This window comes from Vulpes vulpes, chromosome 7 (genome assembly GCF_048418805.1).
Source record: "Vulpes vulpes isolate BD-2025 chromosome 7, VulVul3, whole genome shotgun sequence".
Classification (NCBI taxonomy): domain Eukaryota; kingdom Metazoa; phylum Chordata; class Mammalia; order Carnivora; family Canidae; genus Vulpes; species Vulpes vulpes.
In genome coordinates this window covers 15719717-15741028 of record NC_132786.1, presented here as the reverse complement: position 1 = coordinate 15741028, position 21312 = coordinate 15719717, and the positions used below count along the sequence as shown (strand labels likewise).

Here is a 21312-nt window from a genome sequence, read left to right as displayed (position 1 = left end):
GACCTGAGACAATGCCAGATGCTCAACCACTGAGCCACCTAGGTGTCACAAACTAAAAAGTTTCTGCATGGCAAAGGAAACAATTAATACAAATAAAATACAAATACAAAATAAACAATACAAACTAAAAATTTTCTGCATGGCAAAGGAAACAATACAAATAAAACAATTAATGCAAATAAAAACAATTAATACAAATAAAAATCAATACAAATAAAAACCTCAGAACAGGAGAAAGTACTTCCAAACCATATATGTGGTAAAGGATTAATATTCAAAATATAGCAAAAACAAAATCAAATCAATGATTTTAAAAATGGACAAAGGAATTGACTAGATATCTCTTCAAAGAGAGATACAGATGGCCAACAGGTATATGAAAACGTCCTCACGTAATCAACGATCAGGGAAACTTAAATCAAAACCATAATGAAATATTACCTCATACATTGGGATGGCTGTTATCAAAACAAAAACAAAAGCAAAAAAAAAAAAAAAACCCAAACAACAAACAATAATAGGAGTTTTTGAGAATGTGGGGAAAAGGGAACACTTTACACTATTGGTAGGAATGTAAACTAGTGCAGCCTCTATGGAAAACAGTATGGAGTTTCCTCAAAACAAAAACAAAAAACCGCTAATGGAAGACAGACACAATTGCACTTTATAATAGCAATATGAGCACAGAGTAGTACTTGAAAATATGTATAGTGGAATCCTTAGGGAAAAGCTCACACGTTGAAAGTGGCAGCAAAGCCTGGCTTGGCAACAAAGAAAGCTGTCAATACAGAGGAGCTGAGACTTTCCTCCCGTTAGAATTCCTTCTACATAAAGAAGAGATTTTATTTACAAAAGATTCCACAGAGGGATTTGTGATCCTAAAAACAACAACAGAACCACAATAAGATATCCAGGGCACTTAATTTAATAAGAATAATAAAAAGAGGAAAATATGATAAAACATAACCAGATGGACATTTCTAAGTATTTCAGGCTCATGAGCATTCCAGAAACACCCTAAGTGAAGACATTATAAAGATAAGTAATAAAATTCATTTGCTATGGAGGTTTTTTTCACCAACGTCCATGAAGACTTTGAAAAACCATCAGAGGTCTTTGGCCACATAACATAGTATGGTAAAATTTAAGTTTTAACTTATGTTCAATTTGGTGCTTCAGCTTCCCACTTTTTGACTTGAAAAACAGACTTACCCCCAAAGAAAAAAAAGCCTGTTTCTTACTATAAGAATGATTGAAAGTTAAAATATTCATCTGAAATAGTAATACCAAATAAAATCCTAGAATAACTAAATGTAGTACATGCATACAATGGGATATTATTTAATCGTAAGAAAAGAAGGAAGTCTTCCCATTTGTGACAACATGGATGGACTTTGAGGGCGTTCTCCTAAGTAAGTCAGACAGAGAAAGACAAATACCATATGATCTCACAAACATGTAGTACCTAAACAAACAGACCAAAAAACAAAACCGATGTAATAGATACAGACAATAGATCCATGGCTGCCGGAGGTGGGGAGTTGGGGTGTGAGGGATGAGTGAAACAGGCGAAGGGGATCAAAAGGTACAAACTTCTAGTTATAGAAAAATAAGTCATGGGGCTGTAATGTATGGCATGGTGACTATAGTTGATAATGTATTATATATTTGAAAGATGCTAATAGAGTAGATCTTAGATGTTCTCATTACAAGAAAAAAATGATAACTATGGTGATGGTTGTTAACTAGAATTATTGTGGTGATCATTTTGCAATGCATACTCATATAGAATAAAAAATTGAGTGAAGAAAAGAATTGAGTAAAAAAGAAATGTCCACTGGTCAGATGATGAGAGATATACAAAAATAAGTTCAGGCACTATTTAACTGAATACATTTAAAACCAACTCCTTATGAGAATCACAGAAAAGTCTGCATGTTGTAGAAAGAGCATGTGCCCTCAAGTGCTTGAATAGGTGGTTTTAATGCACTTCTAGCTGAGTGGATCTTTTATATATATATATATATATTTTATTCAGGGACACCTGGATGGCTCAGTGGCTTAGCATCTGCCTTTGGCCCAGGGCATCATCCTGTAATCCTGGGATCGAATCCCATATCGGGCTCCCTGCCTGTGTAATCAGGGATCGAATCCCTCCCTGATTCTCCCTCTGCCTGTGTCTCTGCCTCTCTCTCTGTCTCTCTCTCTGTGTCTCATGAATAAATAAATAAAATCTTTTAAAAAATTTATTTATTTATTCATGAGAGACACACAGAGAGAGGCAGAGACACGGGCAGAGAGAGAAGCAGGGTCCCTGTGGGGAGCCTGATACGGGACTCAATCCCAGGGCTCTGGGATCATGCCCTGAGCCAAAGGCAGATGCTCAACCACTGAGCAACCCAGGCATCCCTAGCTGAGTGGATCTTTTGGGAATTTAATGCTTGGGCAGTCACAGAGTCTCAGTTTCTTATTTACTCTGAGAAATTTAAATATTGAAATTAAAATTAAATATTTAATATTCAAATATTCCTCAACTTTAAATTTCAATGATTCTAGTTGATATTTAGAGTATGAATGAAAGAGGTGCTCTTTGTTAAGGCAATTAGGTGCATAAACCATTAAAATCAGGGTTAGTTTATGCTCCCAAACGCCTCAAGATATTTAGCGGTTATAAAGTTTTTATAGCTAATGAATAATTAGTGAGGGCTTTACTTCAATAGGGAATTTAAAAAGTGGCTAAATCTTTTCATTTGTAGTTCTGATGGAATGTGGAGTACAGAGTATATAATTTATTATACATGATAATCTCATGGACAGCTGGGAAACACAAAACTCATCGAAAAGGGATTGCATTTTTATTCACGTACGTGCAATTTACTCGAGTGGATTATTTTTTAATTGTATGTGTTTGAAGGAATTTAGTTGCATCAAGAGATGAAACAATAACATGCCTCGCTCTGCAAGCTTTTAAAAAATACAGCAGACAATAAGATACTGTGTTGTTGGTTTACCAATTCTCTTTTTTTAGTGCCCTGCAACCATCTGTCCCGTATTTTCTAGGACAGACCTGGTTTTAATATCGTTTCCAATCATCTCCATAAATTTGTACGATTCTCTAGAAATTCAAATATTTTAAATATTTGGGCAAGTGGGAAGTGAATAAATCAAGTTAGTACCCATTAAAATAAAATACACCAACAAGAAAAGGCAGGAAGTCACAAGTGACAGAGAATTACAGGCTTAAGAAACACCTTGATTGTTTACAGGCATGTGTTCAGTATCTACCCCTAGTATCATCATAGATCCAGGGGCTATGGAAAATGAGCACAAATTCTGCACCCCAAATCTCAGGACACAAAGAAACATGGCTCCACCTCTGTTAGTTGCCCCATTTCTGCCCATCTGTTCTGGTAATTGCTTTTCCTTCCTCATTGTAGTTTCCAGTGTCTGGACAGGCTTATCCTGTTTCCTCCGGATGGCATTTTTGTTTGGAGTCAGTTCCTGATTCTTCTTCCTGTTCCCTTTCATCCGCTCTTGTTTGCACTGTAGACTACTTGCACAGAACATGCTAAGCATGATTCCAACAGCCATCCCGACATTTTGGTATGATGGCTAGAATACTCTGGCACTTGACCTTAATATCATCATTTTTGTGTACCATCACACACATAAACTTTCAGGAAACTGAGAAGAACACGGTGGATTGGGGAGTGGCTAAGTGCTTTAAACATAGTAAGGTACTTGAGTACAGACAACAACGACTGATAAAAGTCTACTTGAAAAGTTACAAAACGAGAGACAATGGAGTTCTGTGTCGGCGTTGGGGCAATAGGATGGGTGAGGTATATTTCTCTGAAATGCCAGCTCTACAGCTGTGAACTAGAAGAGAAGGAATCAAAGCTGGGGGCACTCATAGCAAAGATTCAACTCACTCACAGGAAAAGGGGGACTCATAGCAATGGGGATGGGTGGGGGAGAGTTTCTGGATTTCTACACAACTTGCAACCAGGACACTGATTGTCTTTTGTTCTGAACTGTACTTTCAGTGATGTTTATATAGCAAATTACCTTTGAAAATACAGATAGTGTCCCTTCAGAGCAAAGAGCAAGTTGGCTTACTGTCTAGTGTAGTAAAAATGTTTGCTACTATAGCAAAGGATACGTGTTTACGATCCTATAATGCATTGTAAAAAAAAATTATTATTTCCAATTCAAGGTAACTTTCCTGTAAAAGAATGCACTGTGTATGTAGGTGTCATTAGTCAGGTGAACTTTGTGTCACCCTGTGGGAATTGGGATATGGGGAAATGGTGCAAAAATGCTATTATCCTGACTCCTGGGCTAGCCATGAGTACTAGACTGTCCTTCATTTCCTACCCAGGAGTTTCATATCTTCTACCAGTATCCATGAAACTATGGCAGGCTAACTAGATATCATGTACAGCAAAATCTCAGATCCTCTAAAGTTCTTGATAGGGACCCAAGCCCAAGTATTAAGATTATGTGGGCACCTAATGCTGGAGAACTGAAGTTTGGGGTGGAAATGCCAGATATGGAGCCAAAGGATTTCGGAGTTTTCATTTCAAGCCAAAGAAGAGCAGCAGTTCTTAAGTCCAATCCTTCATGCAAGGGAACCACAAGACTCTAGGCAAGTGCCAGTTTCCTAACTGGAATTTGGCAGTGGTATGTAGTCTTGGGGTTAGTATGTTGAGAAATCCTATGTACCCAAGAAACCTGAATAGAAGAGAGCAGGTAGTTTTGCAGGCTTCCCCCATGAAGAATCAGGGGGTGTTGCTGTCCTACAGTGCCATAGAAATTGTTAGTATTTCAGTTTGTAGATCCTTCTGATTTATAGCTGCAGGCTCTACATGGGCCCTACATGGTTTCTTAGGAGAGTGGATCAAACTGTAGATTGCTGAGTGCTCAGTTTGAATTGCAAATATGAAACAGGAATTTATCACCAGATACTAGAGCAGGAATTGGCAAACTTTTTCTTAAAGAGCAGATAGTGAATAATTTAGTCTTTGTGGGCCATACAATCTCTGTGGCAAGTATAGAACTATGCTATTCGAATGAATGAATGAATGAATGAATGAATGAATGAATAAATAAATAAATAAATAAATAAATAAACTGCTATTATAGAGCAAAAACAACCACAGACAATACCAATGGGCATGGTTACATTCTTTTTTTTTTTTTTTTAAGATTTTATTTATTTATTCATGAGAGACAGAGAGAAGCAGAGAAACAGGCAGAGGGAGAAGCAGGTCCCATGCAGGGAGCCCGATGCAGGACTCAATCCCAAGACCACGGGATCATGACCCGAGCCAAAGGCAGATGCTCAACTGCTGAACCACCCAAGGCATCCTGGCATAGTTACATTCTAACACAACTTTACTTACAGAAATTGGGAGCAGCTGGATTTCATTGTTTATGACTCTTGTATCTGAGGATTCTTGTATGTAGGTTGACTTCATTGTTGTGTGACCTCAGCAGTGGCTCAGGACCCTGAGCTCAGAAGGGCCCTGCCCTGGTGTGATGCTCTGCTGTCACTGTCTTGAAATTAATAATTTTTAAACAAGAGTCTCCACATTTTCATTTTGCAGTGAGCCCAATTAGTACATAGCCGGTACTAATTATATACAATCTTTTTGCTATCATATCATATCATATATTTGTAGCCTGAACAAAACCAAATGAATCTGAGATTGGGAATGTAAAATGATGAAATGAGGTCAGATATAAGATATGAGAGGCGTAAAAAAAAAAAAAAAAAAAAAAAAAGATATGAGAGGCGTGCCAGAGATGTCTTAGAGATAAAATTTTTCCTAGTGCAGAAGCAAGTAAAGTAAGAATATGTCTCTTATCTTATCAATAATATTGGCATATATAAAGAAAGAATGGGTCTGTTTGAAGTATGGCTACTGAGTGATCCATTAGGCAGTGTAAGAATTGCAGTGTGAGTCTGTTACTGAATTATTGAGCCTACTGCCAACAGGTATCAAAAACATACCACTTCTTGCCCTGATTCTAAGTGTCATAATTTCAATTATAATAGTTTCTCACACATTTCTCTCTCTTCAGGACTAGACTGGTCAGAATAGCCCATCCTCTTGCCTGTACAATTTCTCATTGTAGTTAAATACATTGATAATGTTGCTTACATACCTTCTGTTACTTTAATGAGCCTGGACTTTCGGCAAATGGACAAAATTAATTCATATGAAGGTCCATCATGAGAGTGATGACAGTAGCAAGGCAAATAGCACCTTGACAAGCCAGCTACCAGTCCATATCCTCTTCTTCACTACATACTACATCCTCTTCTTTCATTTTCACAGTGGACTCTGTCCAGCAACCGATAATCCATTAAAAACATTTGTACAGAGAAGTTCTGATTGACTCTTGATCTGGTGATAGTTTGAAAGAAGGGATGAATGGAGACAGACTGGTGGATGGAGCGAGAAAGAAATGCAAGGAGAAGGAAGTGGGAAAGGGATGATAGAAATATTCCACTATATCTGGATCTGATAGTTCACAATAAATCTGTGAGAGTTGACCTTTCTATTAGCCAAGTGATAGAGTGTAGGATTACCTCTCATGGACCCTCATCTCATCAAATAATCAGTGTGAAGATAGAATGAAAGATAATCTTTTTCATATGCGGGGGGCGGGGGTTTGCCCAAGGACAGTTAGGAGCTAGAACAGCATATTTTAATTATTGGGCATGTTTGCTTAAAGATATTTGATTACTATTAAATACATACTATATAGACATTGTTAAGTTAAAAAGGACAATATCCTTTTGATTTTAATAGCTGTAAAATTCTGCTAGAGACATTAGAAAAATCTACTCAAATCCAAGCTTGGATAAATGAGATATGGAAAGATAAGATACAAGAAAAATGTACCATAAATGAAAACACATTTGCACTTTAAGTGTGTCATTTTTTTGGTAGAATATAGAATGACTTTTATAAAAAAAAAAACAAAACTTCAAAAGCAATTTAAAAATAAGCTATAAAAACAAAACAATGATTTATTAACAGTGATATACCACAGGAAAAATGAGCTATAGAACTAAATAATTGGTAAAGATACTTATGTAAAAAAACTTTCAATGCATGCTTTTTTGCTACTAAACAAGGTTTTATAATAGAAGCGTCTAAAAATTGCTTATTGATTACCTGCACTGTGTAAAGGACTATTTTAGGGGAATTAGAGCATCCATATTATTTTATGACATAATCTTTCCCTCAAGCTTGTACATTTGATTTACATTTCCCTAGAAATAATGATGCTGAGCATCTTTTCCAAGATTTCCAAGATTCAAGCTTGGAATCTAGTTGATGGAGAAACAGCACACATAAAAATGCAATGAATTGTATGCAAGACTAGATAAATGAAGGTCATAAAAACCAGTGTCGATGAAATTTTAGTTCTTAAAATATTTTTATGCAAATAAAACTAAATATATACAAAAATTTAAAAACCCAAGGGACTTCCTGAAAGGAAAAACTTTTCCTCTACCTTTTAAAATTTATTTCTGGAACCTTGCAAATTGAACTAACAAAAGACAGATTAATAGGCATAAAGGTGCACAATTTTTATTAATATTTACATGCACAGATGTTCACAGGAAAGATATGAAACTCAAAGAAGTGGTTAGACTCATCAACTCATATACCCCTTTAACAAAGGAAAAACGTTGTGGGCTTAAAGTGATGATAAATGGTAGGAAAATGACTAAGAAATATATGGTGGAACTAATGGAACATAAGGGCTATTTTAGGGCTGTTTATGCAGACTCAACGTGCTGTTGACTTCCTGTCTTCAATAGTAAGAGCCTCCTTGGTGAAGGTTGGAGCCACCTTCTTCAAAAGGAAATTTGTGTACCGCATTCAGGCAGATAAAGGGGGTAGAGAACTCTTCCCATACCTGTTGATTCTCATTCTCAAAATAATCCTCAGGGCAAAGTAGCTTTTATTTTGAGGTGACTGCTTCAGGTCAAGACAGCCCATGCAGATGGCCAGGTTCAATATTTGTGATAGGAACATTGAAAGATTGCTCTCTTGGCTTCATAGATACAGAAAACTTCCTCAGGAAATGATGAAAAATTCTGCTGTCTCCTATTATGAAATTTTGAAATAACTTTATATGTTTTTACTGGTTATGAAAAAAATACGTGCTGCTAAAAATGGATAATCAGGAAAATGTAGAAAGAATAACTCCATTATCCAGAGTTACCATCACTGTGAACATTCTTCTACGTTATTTTCTAGCCTTTTTTTTTTGTTGTTGTTGTTGATATATTTAACAATATGTAGCTGGGACAGTAAAAAATTATACACCAAGTCAAATTAGTAGGAATGGAGAAGGCTACCAAAGCTCAGTCCAGTCTTTGTTCCTTTATGACCATTTACCCCACCAGATCTACGCAGTAACTAATCTACTTTTTTTGTGTCTATGGGTTTGCCTAGTCTGGACCTTTCATATAAATGGAATTATATATAACATGGTCTCTTTGTGACTGAGTTCTTTCATTTAGCATATTTTTGAAGTTTATTTACATTGTAGCTATACTTCATTTCTTCTCATTGGCAAACAATATTCCATTGTATGGACATACCATATTTTATTTATCCACTCATTGACACACATTTAGGTTTCCATTTTTTGGCTGTTAAGAATAATGCTGATATGAATATTTGTGGGTAAGTTTTTGTGTGGACGTATATTTTCATTTATCTTGATAGACATATAAGAGTAAAATTGCTGGGTCATGTGGTAACTCTGTGTTTAACAATTTGAAGAACTAACAGACCATCATCCAAAGGAATTCAACCATTTTACATTTACACCAACAATGTATGAGGGATTTAGTTTCTCCACATCCTTCCCAAAACTTCTTACGATCTCTCACTTTTTGTTATAGCCATCTTAGTGGGGGTGTATGGTTTTGATTTACATTTACCTAGAAATAATGATGCTGAGCATCTTTTCAGGTGCTTTTTGGACATTTGTATATATCCTTTGGAAAAAATGTCTCTCAGATACTTTGCCCATTTTTAACTGGATTATTTGTCTTTTTATTATTGAGTTATAGCAGTTTCTTTTTATATATTCTGGATACAAGACTTTATATGATGTATGACTTACAAATATTTTTTCTCATTCTGTGACTTATCTTTTTCCCTTTCTTGATGTGTCCATTGCAGCAGAAATGTTTTCAGTTTTGAAGAATTTACATATTTTTTGTTGTTGTTGCTGGTAATTTTAGTGTCATATCTGAAAAGGATTTGCCTAATCCAAGATCACAAAAACATATCTGTAGGTTTTCTTCTAACAGTTTTGCAGTTTTAGTTCTTTTATTTAGACTGACAATCAAGACAGTGTGGTACTGCCATAAGGATAGACATGTAGATAAATGTACTAGAACTGAGAGTCCAGAAATAAATTTATACAATGATGATCAATTAATTTTCAAAAAGGGTGCCAAATAATCTATTGTAGAAAACAGGTTTTTCAAAATGGTGCTGGGACAATTGGACATTCACATATAATCAAATGAATTTGAACTCCTTTATACCGTATAAAATTAACACAAAATGAATTATACACCATTAAAAAAAATCTATTTTTGTTTAGGGAAGTATCACATAATCCCTTATCATAGGCACATTTTTACACCAATAAGTAAAACGCATAAGATTTTACAAGTATAAGTAAAGATTTTTTAATATAAATATTTGTATTCATTTCTGATTGTTTCTTTGAGATATATTTTTCAAAACAGAATTCTTGGGGGGGCACCTGGCTGTCTTTGTTGGAAGAGCATGTGACTCTTGATTTCAAGGTAGTATGTTGGAGCCCCATGTTGGGTGCAGAGATTACTTATGTAAATAACATTTCTAAAAAAAAATAGAATTGTTGAGTAAAGCAAAATATTCATTTTTAGTATATATTGATTGGTAAATCAATTTTAATGGTTGGATAATAGGCTCAATCATTTACCATAATGCATTTACTTGACAATTTCCATACCTAGCATTTTCCAATACACAATAAATATTAAAAATATTTATTTGTGTATTTATGTATTTATTTATTTTTAAAGATTTTATTTATTTATCCATGAAAGACACATAGAGAGAGAGAGACAGAGACACAGGCAGAGGGAGAAGCAGGCTCCATGCAGGGAGCCCAATGTGAGACTCGATCCTGGGACTCTGGGATCACGCCCCGAGCCAAAGGCAGGTGCTAAACTGCTGAGCCACCCAGGGATCCCCTAAAAATATTTATTGATAAAAAATGAATCACACTCCTGTGGAACATTTTATTTTCTTCCAATTTTTCACTATTTTTTATAAATAATATTGAAATGTATATTCTTGTACATCAATCTTTTTGACACCTCTAATTTTTTTTAAAGGGTATATTCCTAGCACTAGAATTTCATGTAAAAGAGAACATGAGTCTCTTCCTATGTACTCCTTTCTGAGTGAATTCTATTTTAACTAAAGAATTCTGGAGCTATCAGGTTTAGTATTTTTCTCTTTTTCTCCAAATTATAAGCTTTTGGATTTATCCACTTTATTATTACCTTAATTTTTAAAGTTTTTAACAAATTAAAATCTCTTTTATCTTTATTTGCTTCTTTTGACCTAATTTAGGTTTGCTTTTATTAATTTTTCCTGATAATTTAGTATATGTAGCTGTGAAGTTTTTATTTACATTTGTCATAAAAGAAGTAACCTCAATATACCAAAGATTTACTCTTAGCAGTGAGATTCTACAAGAGAAGAATTAAACAAACCATTCTGAATATCCTTAGATTAGACAAGAGAAAAAAATAATGCTTAGGTAAAGTTCATCAGAATATTAATTGATAGTCAACTGATTAGATGAATACTTAAAGTTTCTCAGAAGATGTTTTATTTCCACTGGGTTTATTAGACTTACTTAAACCTAATTTTTTCCTAGAAGGAGATTGATGGAGTAGAAAGAAAGTCTGGCCTGGAGCCTGGATAAATATTGGGAAATTGTTTCTTCATCTATTTACACTTATAACAAGGTGGCAGAAAGAGAAATTAAGAAAACAATCCCATTAGCAGTTGCATCAAAAAGAGTAAGATATCTAGATATAAACTTAACTAAGGAGGTGAAAGACCTCTATTCAAAAACTGTAAGACATTGATGAAAGGGACTGAAGATGACACAAACAAATGGAAAGATGTGCCATGTTCATGGGTTGAAAGAATTAATATTGTCAAAATGTCCACACTCCCCAAAGTAATCTACAGTCTTAATGCAATCCCTATTAAAATATCAATAGTATTTTTCATGGAACTAGGATAAACAATCCTACAATTTGTATAGAACCACAAAAGACAAAAATAAATAAATAAATAAATAAATAAATAAATAAATAAATAAAAAATAAAAGAACCACAAAAGACCCTGAATAGCCAAAGAAATCTTGAGAAAAAAGAACAAAGCTGAAGTTATTGTTGTTGGTTTTTTTCATTTTTTAATGAATATTTTATTTATTTATGCATGAGACACACAGAGAGAGAGGCAGAGACATAGGGAGAAGAAGAAGCAGGCTCCCTGCAAGGGACCTGATGTGGGACTTGATCCCAGGCCCTCAAGGATCATGTCCTGAGCTGAAGGCAGAGACTCAACCACTGAGACACCCAGGCATCCCTTTTTTTCATTTTTTTAAATTTAAATTCAATTAGCCAGCATATAGTACATCATTAGTTGCAGATGTAGTGTTCAGTAATTTATCAGTTGTGTATATCAACCAGTGCTCATCACATCATGTGCCCTCTTTAATGCCCATCCCCCAATTACCCTACTCCCCCACCCATCTCCCCTCCAGTGACCCTCAGTTTGTTTCCTATAGTTAAGGGTCTCTCATGCTTTTTCTCCCTCTCTGATGACTTCTAATTCATTTTTACCCTCCCTTCTCCTGTGATCCTCTGTGCTATTTCTAATATTCCACATATGAGTGAAACCATATAATTGTTTTTCTCTGACTGACTTCATTCACTCAGCATAGTACTGCCAGTTCCATCCAGGTTGATATAAATGGTAGATATTCATCTTTCTGATGGCTGAGTAATACTGCATTGTATATATACAACACATCTTTATCCATTCATCTGTCAATGAACATCTTGGCTCCACACTTTGGCTATTGTGGACATTGCTGCTATGAACATTGGGGTGCAGGTGCCCCTTTGGATCATTACATTTTTATCTTTGGAGTAAATACCTAGTAGTGTAATTGCTGGGTGGTAGGGTAGTTGTATTTTTAATTTTTGAAGAACTTCCAACCTGTTTTCCAGAGTGGCTGTACCAGCTTGCATTCCCACCAGCAGTCTAAAGAGGGTTCCCCCTTTTCCACATCCTCATCAACATTTGCTTCCTGTCTTGTTAATTTTAGTCATTCTGACTTGTGTGAGGAGGTTTCTCATTGTGGTTTTAATTTGTATATCCCTCATGCTAAGGGATATTGAGCATTTTTTCATGCCTGTTGGCCATGTCTATTCATGTCTTCTGCCCATTTCTTGACTGGATTCTTCATTTTTTAGGCGTTGAGTTAGGTAAGTTCTTTTAAGATCTTGGGGACTAGGCCTTATCTAATATGCCATTTTTAAATATCTTCTCCCATTCTGTAGGCAGCCTTCTAGTTTTGTTGACTATTTCCTTTGCTGTGTAGAAGTTTTTTATCTTGAAGTCCCAATATTTCATTTTTGCTTTTGTTTCCCTTGCCTTTGGAGATGTGTCTAGCAAGAAGATGCTGTAGCCAAGGTCACAGAAGTTGCTGCCTATACTCTCCTGTGGCATTTTGATGGATTCCTGTCTCACATTTAGGTATTTCATCCATTTAAAAAATATGTTTTATTTATTCACTCATGAGAGACACAGAGAGAGAGGCAGAGACACAGGCAGAGGGAGAAGCAGGCTCCCTGTAGGGAACCTGATGTGGGACCCCGGGATCATGATCTGAACCAAAGGCAGATGCTCAACCACCGAGCAACGCAGGCATCCCTCTTTCATCCATTTTGAGTTTATCTTTGTGTATGGTATAAGAGAATGGTCTAGCTTCATTCTTTTGTGGCTGTCCAATTTTTCCAGCACCACTTATTGAAGAGACTGTCCTTTTCCTTTGGATATTCTTTCTTGCTTTGTCAGAAATTAGTTGACCACAGAGTTGAGGGTCTGGGTTCTCTATTCTGCTCCATTGATCTATGTGTCTGCTTTTGTAATAGTACCATACTGTCTTGATGATCACAGCTTTGTAAGAGACCTTCAAGTCCGGCATTGTGATGCCTCAAGCTTTTATTTCCTTTTTCAACATTTTTCTGGCTATTTGGGGTCTTTTCTGATTCTATACACATTTTAGGATTATTTGTTCCAGCTTTGTGAAAAATGTCAAAGGCATTTTGATAGGGATTGCATTGAATGTGCAGATTGCTCTGGGTAGCATAGACATTTTCACAATATTTCCAATCCATGAACATGGAATGTTTTTCCATTTTTGTGTGTCTTCAATTTTGTTCTTAAGTATTCTGTAGTTTTTAGAGTACAGATCCTTTACTAACTCTTTGGTTAGGTTTCTTCCTAGGTATCTTATGGTTTTTGGTGCATTGTAAATGGGATCGATTCCTTAATTTCTCTTTCTTCTGTCTCATTGTTAGTGTATAGAAATGCAACAGAATTCTGTACATTGATTTTGTATCCTGCCACGTTGCTGAATTCCTGTATGAGTTCCAGCAATTTTGAAGTGGAGTCTTTTGGGCTTTTCACGTAAAGTATCATGTCATCTGGAAAGAGTGACAGTTTGACTTCTTCTTTGCCAATTTGAATGCCTTTTATTTCTTTTTGTTTTCTGACTGCTGAGCCTAGGATTTCTAGTGAAATCCTAGAACAATAGTGGTGAGAGTGGGAATCCCTGTTCTGTTCCTGACATTAGGGAAAACTCTTAGTTTACCTGAGAATGGTATTCACTGTGGGCTTTCTGTAGATGGCGTTTATGATGTAAGATCATACATCATCTTTCCATTCATCTTTCGATGGACACCGAGGCTCCTTCCGCAGTGTGGCTATCGTGGGCGTTGCCGCTCTAAACCTCCGGGTGCGGGTGTCCCGGCGTTTCCCTGCATCTGTATCGTTGGGGTACATCTCCACCAGTGCAATTGCTGGGTCGTAGGGCAGATCTATTTTTAACTCTTTGAGGAACCTCCACACTGTTTTCCAGAGTGGCTGCACCAGTTCACATTCCCACCAGCAGTGCAAGCGGGTTCCCTTTTCTCCACATCTTCTCCAATGTTTGCTGTTTCCTGTCTTGTTAATGTTGACTGTTCTCCCCGGTGTGAGGTGGTATCTCGTTGTGGTTTTGTTTTGTTTATTTTTTTAATAAATTTATTTTTTATTGGTGTTCAATTTGCCAACACGTAGAACAACACCCAGTGCTCATCCCGTCAAGTGCCCCCCTCAGTGCCCATCACCCAGTCACCCCCACCCACCGCCCACCTCCCCTTCCACCACCCCTAGTTCGTTTCCCAGAGTTAGGAGTCTTCATGTTCTGTCTCCCTTTCTGATATTTCCCACTCATTTTCTCTCCTTTCCCCTTTGTTCCCTTTCACTATTTTTTATATTCCCCAAATGAATGAGACCATACACTGTCCTTCTCCGATTGACTTACTTCACTCAGCATAATACCCTCCAGTTCCATCCACGTTGAAGCAAATGGTGGGTGTTTGTCGTTTCTAATGGCTGAGGAATTTTCCATTGTATATAGTATTTAAAAAAAAATTTTTTTTTGGATCCCTGGGTGGCGCAGCGGTTTGGTGCCTGCCTTTGGCCCAGGGCGCGATCCTGGAGACCCGGGATCGAATCCCACGTCGGGCTCCCGGTGCATGGAGCCTGCTTCTCCCTCTGCCTGTGTCTCTGCCTCTCTCTCTCTGTGTGTGACTATCATAAATAAATAAAAATTTAAAAAAAGATTTTACTTATTTATTCATGAGAGACAGAGAGAGAGGGAGAGGGTGAGACAGACATAGGCAGAGGGAGAAGCAGGCTTGCTCGGGGGTGCCTGTTATGGAACATGATCCCAGGACCCCAGAATCATACCCTGAACCAAAGGCAGACACTCAACCGCTGAGCCACCCAGGTGCCCTGCTTGTGGTGTTTTAAAAGGAATCGCATTGAATGCGTAGATTGCCTCAGGTAGCCTAGACATTATCACAATATTTGTTCTTCCAGTCCCTGAGATTGGAATGTTTCCATTTCTTTTTATCTTACTCAGTTAATTTCCTAAGTGTTCTGTTGTTTTCACAGTAGAGATTTTTTTTACCTCTTTGGTTAGGTGTATTCCTAGATTTTGGTGCAATTGTAAATGGGAATGATTCTTGACTTCACTTCCTTATGCTTCGTTGTTAGAGTATGGAAATGCAACACACTTCTGTGTATTGATTTTATATCCTGGGACATTGATGAGTTCTTGTATCAGCCTAGCGATTTTGGGGTGGAGTCTTTTACATTTTCTACATACAGTATCATATCATCTGCAGAGTGAGAGTTTGACTTCTTCCTTGCTGTTTTGGATGCCTTCTATTTCTTTTAGTTGTCTGATTGCTGAAGCTACAACTTCTAGTCCTATGTTCAATAGTAATTGTGAGAGTGGACATCCCCGTGTTCTTTCTGACCATTCGGAAAAGAAGATGATATTAGCTGTGGGTCTTTTGGCATGGCCTTTCCGATGTTGAGGTATGTGCCATCTCTCCCTCCTTTGTTGAGGGTTTTTAATCAAATAAGGCTGCTGTATTTATTTTGTGAAATGCTTTTCGTGCATCTCTTGAGAGGATCACATGCTTCCTATCCTTTTAATAATGAGCTATATCACATAGTTTGATTTGCAAATATTGAACTACCCCTGCAAAAACAGGGCCAATTTAATAGTTGAATTTTATCTGGGAAAATGTGCTTCCCTAACACAAGGGTAAAGGATAACTCTAAAGAATACAGAACTAGAGTCCTAGCTCCACCAGGCAAATCTGTCTGATAGAATTTCAGTTGGGAAGTAAGCTACATAAGGCAGGGAGCTCGTCACTGTTCTGGCAAAGTGGGCACACGTATCTGATTTTTGGAAGCATCCACGGTGGACAGATGGGTCCCTGACACAGCAGGTTTAAAGCTGGAGTCGCTGTGGCAGTGAGGTCTGGGTATGTGGCGCCCTCCCTGGCTATGAGGGAAAGGCCAGGGGAATCCCTAAGGAGCAACACCAGGCACACGGGGCTAACTGCTGCACACTGTGCACTAGGCTGGTGATGCTGACACTCTGGGCAGAGCGGCCTGTCCCAGCACTTACTAGTCTCCATCATCATGTCTCCAGTGCTTACATTTTCTACACCCTATTCTTCTTTTATTTTTTTAAATCACATTTATCTTAGTTTTTCAGACCACCATTTATTTAGGTTTATGATTTTTCACAGCCTGCATCTTCTTTTTTTAATTCTTTTTTTTTAAATTTTTATTATTTATGATAGTCAAAGAGAGAGAGAGAAAGAGAGAGAGAGGCAGAGACACAGGCAGAGGGAGAAGCAGGCTCCATGCACCAGGAGCCCGACGTGGGATTCGATCCCGGGTCTCCAGGATCGCACCCTGGGCCAAAGGCAGGCGCCAAACCGCTGCGCCACCCAGGGATCCCCCAACCTCTTACATTTTAAACAGTGAAGGTCCTCTTACCCCCCAGGACCCTTCAGAGTGGCCTTGGAAGCAGCAGGTCTCAGATGAGAGGGTCTTTTCTTCTTCCATGCCGGCCCCATAGAGAACGTCCAGCAGGGCCTGTGGGCAGCTTTGGCACTTGTCACTGTCTGCCTTGACCCATCTAGTCCTGGCCTTTCAGCCTGTGCGGATTCTCCTCCTGCTTCTTAGGCCTACCTGCTTCTGTCCTGGTATCTCTGAAGATGCCGGCTTTGGCCATCTTCTCTTTCAGTGGGAGCATTTCCCCTGGGTGATCTCTTGTGGCTCCAAGGATTCTTGTGGGTTTGAGCCTAACCTACATCCTCAGAGAACTCCGTCTGCAATTGCAGCCCAGGTCACTTCTCTGTTCCCGACTTACAGAGCCTGTGGCCTGCATACCTTGAAGGGTTATCTCAAAACAATTCTGTCTCAATATGAGCATATCTCAGTCTGAACTCACTCACATCTGGTCTCCTCTACTGCCCCCAGATCTGTGAATGCGACCACGGTACCCTTGCCACTCAGCCCATTCTGGGGTAGGCCTCCCTGACCAGCTCTACCCCAGCCCCCAGTCAATCCAGACTTGGTTTCCTTTTTGAATCCTCCCTGGGCTGGCCCACTTTTCTCCCTGAGAACCACCATCCTGGGTTTTGTCCCCCTGTGCTTGCTCTATGCCCTCACTCAGTTGTCCACACCAGTCAAACTAAGCTAATTATTGTTTTGTTTTTATTTAAAGATTTTTATTTATTTATTCATGAGAGTGACAGAGTGAGAGAGGCAGAGACCTACGTAGAGGGAGAAGCAGGCTCCATGCAGGAAGTCTGATGGGGGACTCGATCCTGGATCCCAGGATCAGGCCCTGGGCCAAAGGCAGACACTCAACTGCTGAAGTCATTAGGCCATCTCTGGGCCCAGAGAGAGGAGGCCACCAGCTGCTTCTGAGACTAGGGACACAAGTTCTCTCACCAGCCAGGGCCATGACCTCCACCAGTGGATTTTCAGTGTAGATCCTGAAACCCCTACAACCTCCTACACTCATCCCCAGGCCTTATAGATCCAAAACCTGGAAAGGGTGGGGGACAGGAATCTGTATTTTAACTTCTCTAGCCAGATGGATTGTGAAACATCCAGGTTGACAAGTCTCATACAGAACACATCTGATTCTCATTAGTTCCCAATAGTTATGTTCTATGTAGTCCCCACAAACGATGGATTAGGGAATTGAACCATCGCTCCCAGGAGAAACACTGGGTTAGGACAGTGTGGTCAACACCTCAATATATAATCTTGTTTCCTGTGTTTCTGCTTAAAGACCGTTCGTGTAATACACGTGATGGATTAACGCTGAACTCTGCCATTATACCTGGCCTCTGAAGGAAGCTTACCTACCTTGCCTATTTTCTCTGTGTGTACCTCACACCCTTCCTGAGCCTCCCTGCCCCTTCCAAAGCAAGGAGTAACCATTTAGGTATTTCTGGAGAAAAAGAGAACATCTGGAAAAAAAACTGTTTACAGTAGTTCTGTCTGTGGAAGAATTACAAGAAACTTTTATGGTTGACTGGACACAGTCCATATTGTTTCAAATTTTAAAAAATTAACATTACTTTATAATCACCAAAAATGGATTTTTCCACTTTGAGATAAAACCAGGTAAAGTTCCTGATAAAGTGACTGGCACAAGATACTCATCGCATTGTAGCTATTATCCAAACCTAGAATACCTGGCAACGTTTGGGGGAGCCTCGGAGCATCCTTGAAGAAACCCTATTCTAGTTCTCTAAGGAGGAGAGACAAACCAAGAGGCAATAAAACACGGAAGGTCTGTTCATTCAACAGCAGCTTTAAAAAGGAATCCTCTATACACTGAGGAGATACATTTCCCCATTTCTACTTCACTTCTTTCCCAGACATTTCTGTCCTTCCCAGGCTAGAGCCTGATGCAAAAAGGTGATTGTCTTAGATGTACTTATACACGACCTTGGAGGGCACAGTTTGGAGGTACACACGGACAGGACATTTGTAAAAGTGGGACAGCAGAGTCTCACTGTAGCCCACCAGGAAGTAGAACTTGTGTGCAGGTAGCTGCCTCAGGACCAGAGCACAGATTTGCAACTGATTAGCCCGGCGCTTTAGGATCAGCTGGTCGGCCAGACACCCTGGGAAGGTGCCCAGCATGAACTTCCGAAGGAAAACATCCTCCACTGTTCGTTCTGCAGCATGTTCCTCACCATCCAGGTTACCTGAAAGGAGCAGGGCACCTCGAAGAGTCAGTGAAAACTCCAGCACTAACATCCAAGAGCACTGGGCACTCAATTCCACCCCCCACCCTGGCTTCCTCTCTTTTCTTCAACAAGTGGAATAAAATGAACACCACTTTAAAGTTCAAAGTACGTTAGTACGTACTTTTCATTACATTCCCAAACAAATCCTGTGAAGTAGGTATTATCGGTTATCCTCGTTCTACAAAATGGAAGACTGACGCCTTAGCAGGGCACAACATTCAGAGGATCCTTTCCTATCTAGCCCTTTCCCACTCTTTATGGACCACTTATAGAAGCCCTGGCCATCTCTGGGCCCAGAGAGAGGAGGCCACCAGCTGCTTCTGAGACTAGGGACACAAGTTCTCTCACCAGCCAGGGCCATGACCTCCACCAGTGGATTTTCAGTATAGATCCTGAAACTCCTACAACCTCCTACACTCATCCCCAGGCCTTATAGATCCAAAACCTGAAAAGGGTGGGGGACAGGAATCTGTATTTTAACTTCTCTAGCCAGATGGATTGTGAAACATCCAGGTTGAAACATCCAGGTTGACAAGTCTCATACAGAACAAACACATCTGATTCTCATTAGTTCCCAATAGTTATGTTCTATGTAGTCCCCAAAAACGATGGATTAGGGAATCGAACCATCCCTCCCAGGAGAGGACAGTGTAGTCAACACCTCAATATATAATCTTGTTTCCTGTGTGTTCTGCTTAAAGACCGTTCGTGTAATACACATGATGGATTAACGCTGAACTCTGCCATTATACCTGGCCTCTGAAGGAAGCTTACCTACCTTGCCTATTTTCTCTGTGTGTACCTCACATCCTTCCCGAGCTTCACATTTCAGCATTAGGGCTACTTTAAGGCAGCGGAATCACCCACCAAAAGCACAGAACTGTGAACATGCGGCACTAATCCATCGGGAAAAGAACACTTGTTGGCAGCATGAGTGGGAATAAGAAGGCAGAGCCCTGGCGGGGAAGGTGTGTGCAGGGCGGTGCTCGGCCCGTCCACGGGGACTCGCAAGTGTGAAATCCGAGAATAAAACCTCTGAATACAGAGGAATGGAGGCAAGCCTCTCCCAGGTGTTTATCTCCTGTTTGTGGGGAGGCCGCGACTCGCCGAGAAGGGTTTTTCCGCCCGCCAGGCGGGGCCCCTCCCTCACCTGTGTGCAGCGACAGCCAGCCCTTGCGGTGGGCGATGAAGTGCGGTGCGTGCGCCTCCTCATAGGTCACCGGCTTGTCCCCCTTGCCCACTCGGACTCGGGCCGCCCGGTTCTAGGAGCCAGAGGGGCCGTGACTCTGCGGTCCGCGACCCAAGCTACGTTCCCCTCACCGTGCCCCCCGCCCCCCTGCCCCGGCGCCCAGACCCCAGGACTCCGATCCTTGATCTTCGGGTCCTGGCCTTGCGGTCCCCAGCCCTTCAGTCCCGGTCCCCAGGCCCCCAACCCGTGGGTCCCCGGCCCCGCCCCTCGATCCCAGCCTCCCCGCCCCCGCGCCCCACCATTCCGGGCGCCTCCGCCCGTCCCCAGGTCCCCCGCTCCCCGCCCCCCTCCCCCCCGCGCTCACCTTGGCGCAGACCGCGGACAGGTGCAGGGCGCGCCAGGAGCACCGCAGCTCTCGGCTCCAGGACAACATCTGTGAGAGAAGGGGGAGGTGAGACGGAGACTCAGGCCCCCACCAGGGCCCCGGGGCCCGCCAGCGTCACCTACTCACCCGGGCCCCGAGCGCCCCGCAGCCCATGGGCGCCGCCATCTTGGGTTCCGCGTCACGCGCCCACGTACCGCGGCGCCGCAGGGGAGACGAGGCGGGGCGGCCGCAGGGTAAAGGTCAACCCCCGGGAAGCCGCGGAGGAGACCAAACCGGAACCGGCGCGGGCCGGTAAGTCGCTGGGCCGCGGAGAGGCCGCGGGGCGCGGGGAGTGGGGGAGCGCGGTGGCGGCGGCGGCAGGGCGGACCCCTCCGTCAGGACTGGAGGGCGTGTGGGCGGGGTCTGAGGTGGGGCCGTCGGCTGGGGCGGGGCCTTCCTTGGGGGCGGGGCCTGCCTGTGGGGGGCCGGGGCGCAGCGGGGAGTCCGGGCGGGGCCTGCCTGCCGGGGCGGAGCCGGCGGCTACGCGGTTGGAGACTTGCGGCGAGCGGCCGGGCGGCGCAGGCGCAGGGAGCTGGACTTCCCGCTGCCCCGCTGCCCAGCAACGCCTAGCGGTGCACTTCTCCGCCGGCCAGGTGGTTCAGGTCTGGAACGGGGCGGTGCAGAGGTCAGGTCTCGCCGCTCGGGAGCTCGGGAGCTCG

The 21312-nt window shown here is 41.0% G+C and overlaps 1 protein-coding gene across 2 annotated transcripts; it reads right to left on the bottom strand.

Annotated features, from left to right (window-relative positions):
• Nucleotides 1-17476: 17476 nt before the first annotated feature.
• Nucleotides 17477-21018, bottom strand: MRPS24 (mitochondrial ribosomal protein S24). 2 transcript variants are annotated; one of them, XM_072763080.1, is made up of 4 exons: nucleotides 20741-21018; nucleotides 20594-20662; nucleotides 20191-20302; nucleotides 17477-18998 (listed from the first exon to the last, which is right to left on the bottom strand). In XM_072763080.1, exons 1-4 carry the CDS (start codon nucleotides 20777-20779, stop codon nucleotides 18715-18717), a joined length of 504 nt encoding a protein of 167 aa, XP_072619181.1. In that variant the 5' UTR covers nucleotides 20780-21018; the 3' UTR covers nucleotides 17477-18714. The 2 variants fall into 2 exon arrangements, with proteins under 2 accessions (XP_072619181.1, XP_072619182.1); XM_072763081.1 differs by having other exon boundaries at nucleotides 20809-21014.
• Nucleotides 21019-21312: the final 294 nt, after the last annotated feature.

Excerpts from the sequence above, each read along its gene's own strand:
- MRPS24 (XM_072763080.1), bottom strand. The coding sequence starts at position 20,779 with ATGGCGGCGCCCATGGGCTGCGGGGCGCTCGGGGCCCGG. Across the intron at positions 20,663-20,740 it reads GCGGGGCGCTCGGGGCCCGG|ATGTTGTCCTGGAGCCGAGA; the intron begins GTGAGTAGGTGA and ends CTTCTCTCACAG. Across the intron at positions 18,999-20,190 it reads CTGGCTGTCGCTGCACACAG|GTAACCTGGATGGTGAGGAA; the intron begins GTGAGGGAGGGG and ends TGCTCCTTTCAG.